This window comes from Monodon monoceros, unplaced genomic scaffold, assembly GCF_005190385.1.
Source record: "Monodon monoceros isolate NGI ecotype Baffin Bay Population unplaced genomic scaffold, NGI_Narwhal_1 Super_Scaffold_11, whole genome shotgun sequence".
NCBI classification, from domain to species: Eukaryota; Metazoa; Chordata; class Mammalia; order Artiodactyla; family Monodontidae; genus Monodon; species Monodon monoceros.
The window spans coordinates 70,399,921-70,414,116 of record NW_021703767.1 but is presented as its reverse complement, the minus strand read 5'-3'; the positions used below and the strand labels follow the sequence as shown (position 1 = coordinate 70,414,116).

The window sequence follows — 14,196 nt, the reverse complement described above, 5'->3', positions numbered from 1 at the left end:
TCTTCATGGAGAAGGGTGTAAGTAACAAAACTGAAAATGAAATCTAACCCAACTGTAATAGTTGGACAATTAAGCACTTAGAGTACACAGTTCGGGGCATTTGCCTAAAGTAAAGTAGAAAGGAGAAGGTACCTCAAATACTCAAGAAAAGAGAGAGACATCCCTGTGGGTGCAGATGAGGTCCAGCTCAGGAGGGAGAGATAGATTCGTGACAGACAGTGTGGGACACAGCTGCATGGCCAGCAGCAGTGATCTGTGCAAGGTGACACCAAGCAGAACAGCTCTGCCCTCTCTTATTCTATCTGTTGTTGGTGTTTCTGGGCCATGTGGGTCCTGGGTCTCATTCTTTTGCTCAGCATTTATGTTTCTGTGTTGGCACCAAGTGGACCAGGATGAACCAGATGGGAGCCCTGCAGAAATGAAGCCAGTGGAAGCGATGGTGTGCCCCAACCTCATGCTGAGGTGCAGCGGAGCCCAGAGGAGCACCAGGCACACCTGGTGACGGGCTGGGGGTGGCCTCATGGAGGAGCGGAGATTTGTCCTGAGTCTTGAAGCACAATTGGGAGTTTAAGAGACAGACAATGAGTAGATTAGGGGTGCGGACAGAGGGTTCCAGCAGGCAGAGAAATCATGCTGATAGACTCTGAGTGTGCAGGGTGTAGGGCTGGAAGAGTCACAGACCAGGAAGAGCCAGGTGTGTCGGGGGGATGGAGAGCCATTGGTGTTTTTATGGCAGGGGCATTATGATCAGATGTGCATTTAGGTCACACTGGCAGAGGCTTGGGGACAGAGCTTAGCCACTTAGCATTGGTGGTGGTGGTGGTTCTCAAAGGATAGTCCCCAGACCACCTGCATCAGCATCACCTGGACACTTGTTAGAAACCCAGATGTGGGGCCCTACCCCAGACCTACTGAATCAGAGACTCTGAGGTAAGGTCCAGAAATCCGTGTTTCAACAAGCACTCCAGATGAATCTGACGCACACTTAGTTTGAGAACCTCTGTGTGTAGTCTGTACAAGAAGTGATGGTGGGTCAAACTCAAATGGTAGCAGTGCCAAGGAAGTGGGGTGGGGCTGGGGTATTGGAAATATATCCAGGATGTTGAATCTAGAGGATTTATGGTCAGATGGGGTGTGGGTGGGTGGGTGCCAGGGGAGAGAAAGGTACGTAAGCAGGTTCTGACACTGGATAATGAAACTGCTTCCTCATATAGGTGTCCCTGGTGGGCTTCCTGTTCCTTTTGGGCTTATACATCTCGTCCCTGGCCTCCTGTATGGGAGGCCTCTACGGAGCACCCCGGATCCTGCAGTGCATTGCCCAGGAGAAAGTGATTCCTGCGCTGGCCTGTCTGGGGCAAGGGGTGAGTGACCTTTTCTTTGAGAAATGTACATTTTGCCACTAACCTGATCGTTGGCCAATAAATTGCTTAAGTCTTTCTGATAAGAGCCGCTGGTCCGCTTCTGGTGGGGAGAAACAAGAATGTACCCCTGTCCTCTGGCTGCTTTAGTCTGGGGCCAATGGACAAAGTGTCTGTCAATGTCACAACCACCTAGGGCCCTTTAGCGCTGGGTTAGCTAACCGTCACCGTAGCACTGTGGACCCTGCACAGCAGGGAGAGGGAGTGCCACAACCTTTAATAAAAATAAATTCTGGGGCTTCCCTGGTGGCGCAGTGGTTGAGAGTCCGCCTGCCGATGCAGGCGACGCGGGTTTGTGCCCCGGTCCAGGAAGATCCCACGTGCCGCGGAGTGGCTGGGCCCGTGAGCCATGGCCGCTGAGCCTGTGCATCCGGAGCCTGTGCTCCGCAACGGGAGAGGCCACAGCAGTGAGAGGCCCGCGTACCACAAAAAATAATAAAAATAATAAAAATAAATAAATAAATAAATTCTGGATCCTCCAAGTTTAGCCTAGAGGGAAGAATCTCTTCGTGAGGAGGGGAGCTGGCCCTTGCAGTTCTAACTGTATCCCGGAGGTTCACCTTCCCTTTGGGGTTGCTTTAGGATGATTCCTCCTCACACCTCTGGTCTCTGGGCTCTCTGTTAGTCATCACGGCCCAAACCCTAATACAACTTGGTTGAGTCATGGAACCATCAAATGAGACATTCCTAAAACCGAAGGGGTGACGGGAGAAAGAAACAGAACCCCACTTTCCAAACATGTGTTTTGCAAGCTGTAGTTGATTTCTATGTGGTTGGAACACCACAGGGGTCCTCCCCACCCCCTTCCCATGCCCATCCCCCCTCTTGTTTGGGGCCACATAGTTACAAGTCACCTTTACTTCCTCCCTTTACCTTCCTCCACTTCTTATCCACCAGTCAGCGTGGGTGGGTAGGACAAATGACTGTCATCTTTAGTACCTTCCATGTGGTATATGCCTTTTATTCTATTTTAATTTCATTTATTTTTTATTAGGTAATATGTGTACAGGGTTCAAAACTAAAAATGATATAAAAGGCACCCTGAGAATTTTTGCTCCTGTCATGAGTCTTCCTACTCTTTCTTCATCTGCGCCCATGCCTTACCAGTAGCTGGTTTTATTAGTTTTTTAGGAATGCTTCTCTCTTCTATTTTTACAAAGATTGGTTCTACCCTCTTGCACCGTTGGTGGGAATGTAAATTGATACAGCCACTATGGAGAACAGTATGGAGGTTCCTTAAAAAACAAAAAATAGAACTATATACGACCCAGCAATCCCACCACTGGGCATATTCCCTGAGAAAACCGTAATTCAAAAAGAGTCATGTACCACAATGTTCATTGCAGCTCTATTTACAATAGACAGGACATGGAAGCAACCTAAGTGTCCATTGACAGATGAATGAATAAAGAAGATATGGCACATATATACAATGGAATATTACTCAGCCATAAAGAGAAATAAAATTGAGTTATTTGTAGTGAGGTGGATGGACCTAGAGTCTTGTCATATAGAGTGAAGGAAGTCAGAAAGAGAAAAACAAATACCGTATGCTAACACATATATATGGCATCTAAAAAAAAAAATGGTCTGAAGAACCTAGGGGCAGGACATGAATAAAGACGCAGACGTAGAGAATGGACTTGAGGACACGGGGAGGGGGACGGGTAAGCTGGAATGAAGTGAGAGAGTGGCATGGACATATATACACTACCAAATGTAAAATGTAGCTAGTGGGAAGCAGCCGCATAGCACAGGGAGATCAGCTCCGTGCTTTGTGACCACCTAGAGGGGTGGGATAGGGAGGGTGGAAGGGAGATGCAAGAGGGAGGAGATATGAGGATATGTGTATATGCAGAGCTGATTCACTTTGTTATACAGCAGAAACTAACACACCACTGTAAAGCAATTATACTCCAATAAAGATGTTTAAAAAAAAAAGATTGTGTTCTATATACATTGTTCTGTACCTTGCTTTTCTTCATATAATATAGCTTGGAAATTGATCTTTTCACGTAAATATAGAGAGAACTTTCTCATTCTTTCTCCATCATGTGTATATGCTGTAGTTTATTAACCAGTTCCCTATAGATAGTATGGCTTCCAGTAAACAGTGCTACAAAGGATACTCTTGTGTGTGTGTGTGTGTGTGTGTATGTGTACAATTTTGTACATGTGCAAATAGATATAGGATAAATTTTCATAAGTGGGCTTGCTGATCAAAAGGTAAGTGCATTTTTAGCATTAATAGATATTTTGCCAAAACACCTTCCATGGAATTTGTATCATTTTGTACTTCTACCAGTGATGTATGAGAGTTCCTGTTTCCCAATAGCCATCATGACTGTTAGATTCAGGCCAAAAGACCCTGCTTTATAGGACTCTGTTCTGGTCTCTAAGAAATTCATGAGGTCAAGGGGACCTGCCCTTCTAGATCCCATACCCACCTTCTAGACCATGGTGCAGGTATCCTACACCCTGGAATTTCCTTCCCAGATGTCCCCCAGCCTAAATGCAGGGTCTGCCAGGGCGTCTTCCCTGAACCTGTCCATTTTAGGGCTAGGGTGTGGGCTGAGAATCCACATGTGGGTGTGTGAGCCCGCCCTGCAGCGTGGTCTAGGAAGACAAGAGTTGCCGGTGGGCAGTGAGCTGGATCATGCAGTGAGAAGCTCCGGGGAGTGCAAGAACTCTAAACTTGACCCTGGCCTTCCCCATCGTCCTGAAGTTATATTTGCCGAGGAAGGAAGACGGAACATACTTGATTTAATGGTTATGAGCTTGGTTTATAATTGTGCGTATCTGGACACAGGGCGTGTGGCTCGCCATTTGCGCTCGTGCCTGAGCACCACAGTGTCAGATGAGCCTGTCTACAGCTCAGTGTCAGGTATGAATTTTTGCCAGTTGTGCGGTGAGACATGGCATCTTAAGATACTTGTGATCTGCATTACCCTTATTCGGAAAGGTGTTGAACACCGTTTCCCCTGAGAGTCGTTTGCATTTTTTTTTCTGTGATTGTTCGTCTTTTTCTTCTAAATTGACAGATGCTGTTTCTTTGTTACATGTATTACAAATATTTTCTCTAGTTGTCACATGCCTTTTGGAGGAATACTTTTTGTCAAAGCTTCTTTACATATGATTAAATTTTACTAGTACATTTTTTCTTTTAATGGGGGAGAGAGGAAACTTTAAAAAATTTTTGAGGTATATTCAGCATACAGAAAAGGGCATAAAACCAATATGAACAGCTTAAACAATGACTATGAAGTGAACATCGTGTAACCTCCACCCAAGAACACTGCCAGCCCCTGATGCCACCCTCCACATACCCTCTCTGGTCGGAGCCCTGTCCCTCTCACTGTGGAAGCTACTATCCATATTCCTGTGATAATTTCCTTGCTTTCTCTGTGGTTTTACTCAGGAAACTTTTTCTGAAAGGGGCCAAATAGTAAATATTTTAGGCTTTGCAGGCCCTATGGTCTCTGTGACAACTGCTCAACACTGCTGTTGTAGCTCGAAAGTTGCCACAGACAGTACCTAATGGGGTAAGTGTGGCTGTCTTCCAATAAAACTTTATTTGTGGACACTGAAATTAGAATTTCATGTAATTTTCAGATGTCACAAAATATTACTCTTCTTTGATTTTTTTCCTAACTCTTTAAAAATGTAAAACTATCTTTAGCTCGTGGGCATACATAAACAGATGGTGTCCAGATCTGGCCCAGGAGCCATGGTTTGCCAACTCTGGATTACATCCTAGTTCAGTGTTGCCTGTTCTTTAAACTTTATATAAGTGTGGCATGCTTCTTTCAGGCATCATTATGTGTATGTGACTTATCCGTGTTTTTGCTTGCAGCAGCGTCTTGTTTATTATCATCTCTATATAGCATTTCCTCATTTGCTGCCGTTCATTTACTCGTCTTGCTGTCATGATATGTCCCAGTTTGGGACTGTTGCGGACAGTGCAGCAGACATTCTTGTAGTAGACTCGTTCACGTATGGCGTTCTCGCAGACCCTGTACCCATTAGTGGAATTGCTCTATTGTAAGGTGTGTATATCTTCACTTCCTAGATAACACCAAACTCTTTTTCCAAAGTAGTTGTGTTAATTTACACTCCTATCAGCAGTGGGTGAGTGTTCCCATTCCTCTGTGTTCTTGCCAATACTTGAGATTATTAGATGTTTTCGTTTTTGCCAATCTGGTGGGTGTTTAATGGTATCTCACTATAGTTTGTTTTTGTTTTTTGCGGTACGCGGGCCTCTCACTGCTGTGGCCTCTCCCGTTGCGGAGCACAGGCTGACGCACAGGCTCAGCGGCCATGGCTCACGGGCCCAGCCGCTCCGCGGCATGTGGGATCTTCCCGGACCGGGGCACGAACCCGTGTCCCCTGCATCGGCAGGCGGACTCTCAACCACTGCGCCACCAGGGAAGCCCTCATATGTTTAATAGACATTCTTTTGCACATTTATTTTAGTGGGTTGTCTGTCTTCTAATTATTTTGTAGGGATTCTTTGTATATTCTGCATTACCCTTTGTCAGTTACACGTGTCACAAATATCTTTTCCCGTTCTGTGACTTGACTTTTCTTAATGTGTCTTTTGGTAACAGAAGTTCATGTGTGACTATTTTATCACTTTCCAACCCACGCTTGTCAAAGTCCTTTCCTGGACCACTTGCATTTCCTACAGTTTACCTAAGACCTCCTTCCGCTTACCTAGGACCCTCCTTTTAAGTTTTTGTTAGTTCATGAGGATTTATTTTATCCTTGGTAGTTTTATTGTTAGAGTATGCTAAATAGCTGTAGCAAATATACCCCAAAATGTAATTTTCAAAAACAATAAAATGTATTTTTACTCCTTTTTCTAAAAAAAATTTTACTCTGAGGTTCTAGGGAAGGTGTTTCAAGTCAACAGGGCCTCTGATCCTCAGAGACTCAGGCCATGATGACTTCACTGTCTTCATCTTGTGACTTTGAAGATTGCACTCTGTTCCAACCCTCAGTAAGGGGAACGCGCTGGAGGAACATACCTGGGAGGTTCACAGGTCAGATGTGAAAGTGGCTGACGTGCCTGCCCCTTCCATCACAGAGTGCTGGTATAAAGGACATGGGAGCAGTGGTTAGATCCTGTGTCTATCCTGAGAGTAAGACTGACAATATTTACTGGAGGAGAATGAGTGAGTGAGAAGAGGCATCAAGAATTTTGCTTGACTGAGCAACTAGAAGGATGGGGTGGCCATTTTCTGAGGTGGAGAAGCTGCAGGGGAGTAGATTTGAGAGGCAGGACACTGGAGGATCAGCAGTTTGGTTTTGGAAATATTAGGTTTGAGATCCTATTAGACATCAACCGGAAATGTTGAGCAGGTAGTTGAATATTTAAGTCTGGATTTCAGGGGAACATTTCAGGCTGGAGATTAAAATTTGGGAGCTGAGAGCATTAAGCTAGTATTTGAAGCCATGAGCCTGATCGAAATCCTAGAGAGGGAACATAGACAGAGAAGAGAAGGGAACATAGACTGAGGATGGAGCTGGGGATTGCTCTAAATGCAGATTTCAGAGATGTGGAGAGGCCAGCGACAGAGACTAAGGAGCAGTCGATGACAAGGAGACGAACCAAGAGAAGCGAGGAGACCAGGGAGTACGCAGCTGGGTCAAATGTAATCCTTAGGCCAAAGAAGATAAGGACTGAGAAGCGACTGTTGCTTCTGGCCCAAGAACTGTGTCAGTGACTGTAAGGAATAGCTTCTGTGGAGTGGCAGATTGTATGGAGTTAATGCATTTTCTCCACTCCTGTCCTTCTAAAAGTCACCATACTCCCCCTCCATTAATAACAGATGTGCACAAATGTGTGTGTATGAGAACATGCATGTGCATGTTACTATCAGAATTCCCCCACCTCAGCCACCAATGATTCTGCTGTGTCTTCCAGGGTCTGCCACTCCCGTTAAGGTCATTTTCTCCATTAAAGCATGGGAAGAATCAATTTTGCACTTCTTTGATTTCCAAGGCTGGTGTTAAACCCAGTGAAAGATGAAAGGAGAAATATTTGTGAAATCCATGTTCTATAGGATTGTCCCATATTAATGGTTACTAATACAGTTAATGCCTGTTGGATGTGTTGGGTGCCCACTGTGTGCCAGGGCCGCGTCAAGCATTTTACGTGCATTAGCTCTGATCTCACAGTAATCCCATGGGTCGGATGTCATTATCCCAAGTTTGTAGATGAACAGTTAGGAACACACCAAGAGTCACATGGGAGAAGTGGCTGAGTCATTATGAGTTGTTTCTATCAAATACTGTGATTTTCTTCTGAAATTTTCATGGTCTTGCATGTTATTTTTGTTTCTGCAGAAAGGGCCAAGTAAAACACCCGTAGCTGCCATCTGCCTGACCAGCTTGGTGACCATGGCCTTTGTCCTTGTGGGTCAGGTAAACGTCCTGGCCCCCATCGTCACCATCAACTTCATGCTGACATACATCGCGGTGGACTACTCTTACTTCTCCCTGTCCATGGGCGCCTGCAGCCTCCCACAGGTGCCTGAGTCGGTGCCCGGGGAGGGCCTGGGAGCTCTCCACTGCTCTGAGCACCTGCTGCTGGAGAAGGCTCCCAGCTGTGGCTCTGAGGGCGTTGCCTGGAACCTCTCTGAGGGCACTCTGCTAGAATTCACCAAGGACATGGACCAGCTCCTCCAGCTAACCAGGAAGCTTGCGAGTAGCCAGCCCGGAGGAGGAGAGAGCCACGGGATCCCAGAGAATCAGAAGGGGAAGACCAAGAAGGCCACCAAGCAAACCCTCCAAGAGAGCTTCCTCTTAGACCCCAGGTCCCCTGCTTCCTTCCCTCCTGAAGGCTGTGACGGGTGGCCTACTGCCTCCTGGGAGGGGCAGGGGCCCCATGGGAACATGCCGAGCTCCAGAAGTGAAGGGGCTCAGCCTGGGGGAGCCTGTGGAGAACAACTCATCCCTGAGCCCAGTAATCAGCCCAGGCCGAGCAGAGAAGGTGGGTGCTTTGGAATCACATGGGGCCTCCTAATTTGGGTGACTACTCAGTTATCACAACCCTCTTTCAAGTCCTTAGTTCATTTTATAGCTGGGTTTAAAATCCTTGTGAATTTTGTTTGGTATTTACTTTTAAAAGTTATGGTCAGATATCAATTGACTTTGTAATTCTACTCTGGTATAGATAGTTAATTTTAGACAGAAATTTCTATCTACTCCTGTATGTTAAGAGCTGGGAGCCATGGCTAATAATCAAATATCAATTTCATTTTACTCAAAAATCAGCCAACATGAATGAAACCAGTTTCTCCTTTCAAGGGAAGTGGAGATGTGTTTTGACAAACTGCCTGGCAAGGACTCAGTGTGTTTTGTCTCTGGAAGGTGACTCTCCCAAACCAGGCAGGAGGGAATGGAGAGAAAGAAGATGTGCTTTAGGAGCACAGCTTTTCTTTGCTCCCTCAGATCTGTAGGCACAGAGACACAGGGAGAGACTCTCAAAGGGAGGCTTCCGGGGCATGAGAAATTCCGAGAGAAAGAGAGAACTCAGAATTTTTTAGTCTCCCATATTCTAGGTGCTTTACATATATTATTGCATGTAATATAATAGATATTAGCTTTTCTATTTTAACAGTGAAGACCCTGAGTCCCAGTGAGGTCACAGAGATGAAACCGATACTATGCTCAGAGCTGATACCTTGCACAGCTGGACATCACACCCAGGTCTCCCTATATTTGAAGCCCATTAACCTGCTTCCTGAGATCGGTACAGACAAGTGTGGGCAGAGAGGAGGAGACAGGTGACATAGAAGGAGATGTCCAAAAATAAATGCTTTACGTTCTTCCGTACACCTGCTTTTCCTTCTTTACCTCCAAATTGGTGGGTGGTTTTTAATGATAGGAGCATTATTAAAAATTTAAAAACTATGTTATTTTTGTCAAAGTAATGAGTACAGTTTAATAAACCAAGTGGAGTGAAAAGTCACATAATCAGAGATAGTAGTTCCCACTCTTCCATACCGTCCCTCTGACTCTTCTGCCTCCCCTAGTCCCGCTCCCAGAAAATCCCACTTTCAACCAAAAAGTTGCTTCTTCTGTTAACCTTCATGTTCGTAGATAATATATTTGTATTGCTACTTCTTGATATGTCAGTTTCATGTCTTGATTTCCTATTATGATAAATGAAGACTAGCTCATTTATGCCACTCTTAGTTTCTCATCCAATGTCCCCAGTATAATTACATCACAGTTTTTTAATTAATCTAATAGCTAGTATTCATATTATCATGATTAGGTAAATATCGCTTAACTCTGAGCCATATATTATGCTATGATTACATTTCCTTTTTTGTCCAACTTTTTCTGTTTCCTGGGGTTAATAATAGCCTTGGTTTTTGTTTTTGTTTTTTTTTTTTTTTTTGCAGTATGTGGGCCTCTCACTGTTGTGGCCTCTCCCGTTGCGGAGCACAGGCTCCGGACGCACAGGCTCGGCGGCCATGGCTCACGGGCCCAGCCGCTCCGCGGCATGTGGGATCTTCCCGGACCGGGGCACGAACCCGTGTCCCCTGCATCGGCAGGCGGACTCTCAACCACTGCGCCACCAGGGAAGCCCAGCCTTGGTTTTTTATTTGGTTGGTTTTGTGTCATCATTTTTTTCTAGATGTTCTGGCGGATATGGCAAACGCCTCTCAATGTTATTTTCCAAATGCTCGAATTCTTCCGAAATTTATCATATCCATTTGTTTTTTTCCCCCCTCTGTCCTATGGCTCTTATTCTGATCCACTCTAGTCTGTCAGTGCTTTCAGTCTGCTACAAAGCTGTTGTCTTGGAATTCCTCTATCACACTTCTCTGTCAGATCCAGGGGACAAGATCTGTTGGGCGTGGTATCATGGTAGACTTCTGTCTTTTTTTTTCCCCTACTCAGCCTTGAATGACCTCCCTGTGTTTGAAGAATTTCCAGTGTTATGAGTCTTGGTGGGAGGCACAGCAAGCCTTTCACTCTTAAAACTGAAAATGTCAGATACTCAGTTTTCCCGCCCCTCCTGCAGAGTTCAGGCACGGGACCAAGGCTCGGCTAATTAGATGAAGCCTCCATATACTGGGAACTGGGAACCTGAAGAAATGGGGACTTTGAGGAACTCTCTGGAAGCATGATAGTGGCTGCAGGATGACTACATTCCTGGCTCCACCATCAGAGCTTTTCAGGGTCAGAAGTGTCTAGACCTTGGTGCATGACACTGTGGTGTCCCCACTAGACTGCCCAGACATATCATTTTGAGTGTTGTCCCTGGCTATATAGCTCTGAACTTGATTCGCTAGCCTTTCCAGGTATTCTCAGAGGCTGGGAAATGTCTTTTTCGCTGGCTTTATTGCTGCTTCACATGAAATCCTGTGGGGTTCTTTCTTTCCCTAAGGAGGAAGGGGAGATTGGGTAACAACAATGAGTCTATGCCACAGCTCTCCTGTTCTTAATTTCCAAGAGCTCTTGGTTGTAACCTGATTTGTCTTTATCTTTTTAAAAAAAATGATGAACATCATCTCATTCTTGTTTTATAGGTATAATGCTTATCTTATTTTTCTGGTAATATTACTTATTCTCCCTTTAAAGTCTTCTTCTGCCCTGTGTCCTTTAGACTCTTTTCTCTTTGGCTTGGTCTCACTCTCTCTCTTATATTGGCTTAACTAAAATGTCTGTTGATCTTTTGATTTCTTTTCCTATTTAGAAGTAAGTAGTGAAAAGCTCTTTAGAAGACCTGCATCCTGGGCAGAGCTTACTGGTTGGGGCACCTCACTGTAGAATGATCAAGAAGCTGGCTTTTTCATGGGAGGATCCCCAAGTGTGATTAGCTAGAGGTTTCCTCCAGAGAAAAGTCCTTGAATCTCTTGCCTGGGGGTCCCCCAGTTGGCTGTTTGTGTTCAGGGAGCCGGGTGACATAAGGAAGTTGGTGGCCTCCCACTCTTTAGGATAGAGACTTCATTGAATTCCCCAGTTTCTAGCTCCATTCCCCCCACTCTTTGCTATGTCTGGTGTCCCAAGTTCAGGCCCTCTCTGGCTTGATTTCTTCAGAGGAACCCTCACATACCTTGGGGAGGGGGTCAGGCAAAGAGGGAGTTATTTCCTAGCTACATGGCCAGAGGAAAGGAACTTGATGTCCAACTGGTTCATATACAGTCTTGCAACAAGTCCCCTGCACCGTATCACTTCCCAAGGGTGGGTACTTCTTGGTCCTGAACTTTGTGAGGTCTGCTGGGGTGCACTGGGCTGCTCATTGCTGGCACCCTCTCTGTGGGCCCTAGAGTTGGTCCTCCTCGGCTCTGCTGTCTGTTACCACTCCTCCGTCACTGCTCCACCTTCCAAGACTTGTTTTTATCTTTCCTCTCTCATTCTCCTTGTGTTTGTAGGTTTATGCCTATTTAATGCCTTTTCTGTTTTCTCAGTGGGTTATCAGGAGAGATGTGTGGTCAGTTTGCAGCATTTAATCATTGAAGTTGCCCTATCTTAGAAATGTCCCAAGCTCTTGTAAACCCCTCTGTCTCCTCCATCCTTGCTGCCTTCACCTTGGTTCAGACCCTCATCATCTGGTACCCAGACTCTTGTTAATCTCCCTGCTCATCTCCAGACTCCAGATTCTCCCATATCCTGTTTCTCCTTTTCATTGTCCACTGAATGATCTTTCTAAAATAAAACGCTCATCATGTCTCTCTTACTTAAAAACCTTCGTTGGAATCTATTACCTTCCATCCCGGTGTGATTTGCAAGATTCTTGGCAATCCTGCCCTGCCCCACCTTCCTGGCCAGTTTTCTCATGACAGCTGCCATGTACAAATGTCCAGCTATACCCAGACACGTGCCCCAAACACATCATGTTCTTTATTCCTTCCTGCCTTTGCACATTGCATCACTGCCCACTTCCATCTGAAAAACGCCGACTTAACGGTTTAAAATCCATTTGACTTTTCAGACCCCCTCTGAGAAGGAGTCCCTGATTTCCTCTCCTGTGCAGGCATAACATTTGAGTCACACTAGTGGTATAAACACTTATCACATTGTTTTATACATTTGTTTACACATTTGTCTTCAGGCCTGCTTGTCGTCTGCCTATCTTAAGGAGAAGAAATATTAGCTTTATCGCTTTGCCTCCAGTCTGTGAGCTTCCTTTAGTCACAAACCATGTCTTTCTACCTTGTATTCATCAACAATATTCCCACACAGTACACGGCATCGACAAACACTCAGTAAAGGCTAATCAAATTGATGAACAGTTGTACAGATATTGGCTAAAAATTTTAAACATTGACAGGTAAAGTAGAATAGAAAGAGTTAAACTATTATAAGAACCTAATGTGTGACAAACCAGATGCTGTAAAATAATAAGAATCAAGTCACTATTGAATAAATATTGTTGAGAGCAAATGGATCAAAAAATTAACTTGGGGCCATATTTGATACCTTATATAGCCACAAATTCCTTATTTATAACAGCTGTGCAAGAGAGAGATTTCTGACTACTGAAGACATCATCAAAGACAAAAAGGATCTGATTAAACAGAAATAAAAAACATTTGCCCGGCACAGTGTCACAGAAGGAAACAATTATTCTGACAAACACAACTGATAAAAGCATACCTTCCAAAGCAATTTTTTCTTTTTTTTCTTTTTGCGGTACTCAGGCCTCTCACTGTTGTGGCCTCTCCCGTTGCGGAGCACAGGCTCCGGACGCACAGGCTCAGCGGCCATGGCTCACGGGCCCAGCCGCTCCGCGGAAGGTGGGATCTTCCCAGACCAGGGCACGAACCCGTGTCCCCTGCATTGGCAGGCGGACTCTCAACCACCGCGCCACCAGGGAAGCCCCAAAGCATATTATTTTTAAAGACAGGAAGGTCAAAATCCAGATCCTACTAAAGAGAGGTCAGAAGAGATGAACACGCAGTTTACATATGAAAAACCAGACTCATTCACTGCGCGTTCAACAAACTAACTTTTATGGTTAAGTGTTGAATGCTGTTTGTAGCTAAAGATAGGCAGTTTTTATTGAGTCTGTCCCAGGTGCCTGGCACAGAGATAATCACTTAACACGCGGATTAGCTCAGCTCAGCTCAGATCTAGGCATTGTTATTACCTTTTTCCAGATGACAAAGGTGAGGCTTAGGGAAGTTAAACTCTTGCTCGGGATAGGAGACAGCTAGAATTTGAACCCAGGTCCATCTCACTTTAGAGCGTGTGTTCTTAACCACTACACAAAGTGTATGCTGCTTGGGGCCAGTGTCTATTATGAACTAGGTCATTGTACTGATTAATTGAGTCCAATTTAAACCACCATTGAGATATTTCCTATCTGTTAAGCTGTCAAAAATTTAGATAAAAAATAGTAGGTCAGTGGTAATCGGGTATATGTACACATTGCTGGAAGCAATGCCAATGGATTCATTCCTTTTGGATCCATTGATTAAAGTTTTTCATCAAATTTGGGAGGTTTTGGGCCATGATTTCTTCAGAAATCAGCAATTTTGCTGCCAGAGGGAGCAAACTTGTGGGCTGTGCCCTTTGTAAGTTCAATGTGGTGAGCAAAGTAGAAAATGGAATGGGGAAATCCTCAGCTTTGCTAGTCTGAGGGACCCAGCTAGGGTGAGCAGTGGAACAGCCAGAAATTTAATGGGAAGATCCTAGAAATCAGACAGCTGTGGAAGGACTACAGCTCCCCACATCCCCCTGCTTGGGGAGCCTAAGAGAGACTGACAAAAGTCAAAGCCGGGGAGCCTGGAGAGCTGCAGCTTCGACTGTGCTT

General features: G+C 45.1%; 1 protein-coding gene across 6 annotated transcripts in view; it reads left to right on the top strand.

Moving 5' to 3' along the window:
- Positions 1–14,196, top strand: part of SLC12A8 (solute carrier family 12 member 8) — a 133,252-nt gene that overhangs the window by 102,185 nt on the left and 16,871 nt on the right. For all 6 annotated transcript variants that reach the window (XM_029215176.1, XM_029215174.1, XM_029215177.1 and 3 more), the window contains 2 exons: positions 1,215–1,361; positions 7,767–8,412. In XM_029215176.1, the coding sequence (XP_029071009.1) occupies positions 1,215–1,361; positions 7,767–8,412 (793 nt within the window). The remainder of the gene's footprint in view (positions 1–1,214; positions 1,362–7,766; positions 8,413–14,196) is intronic.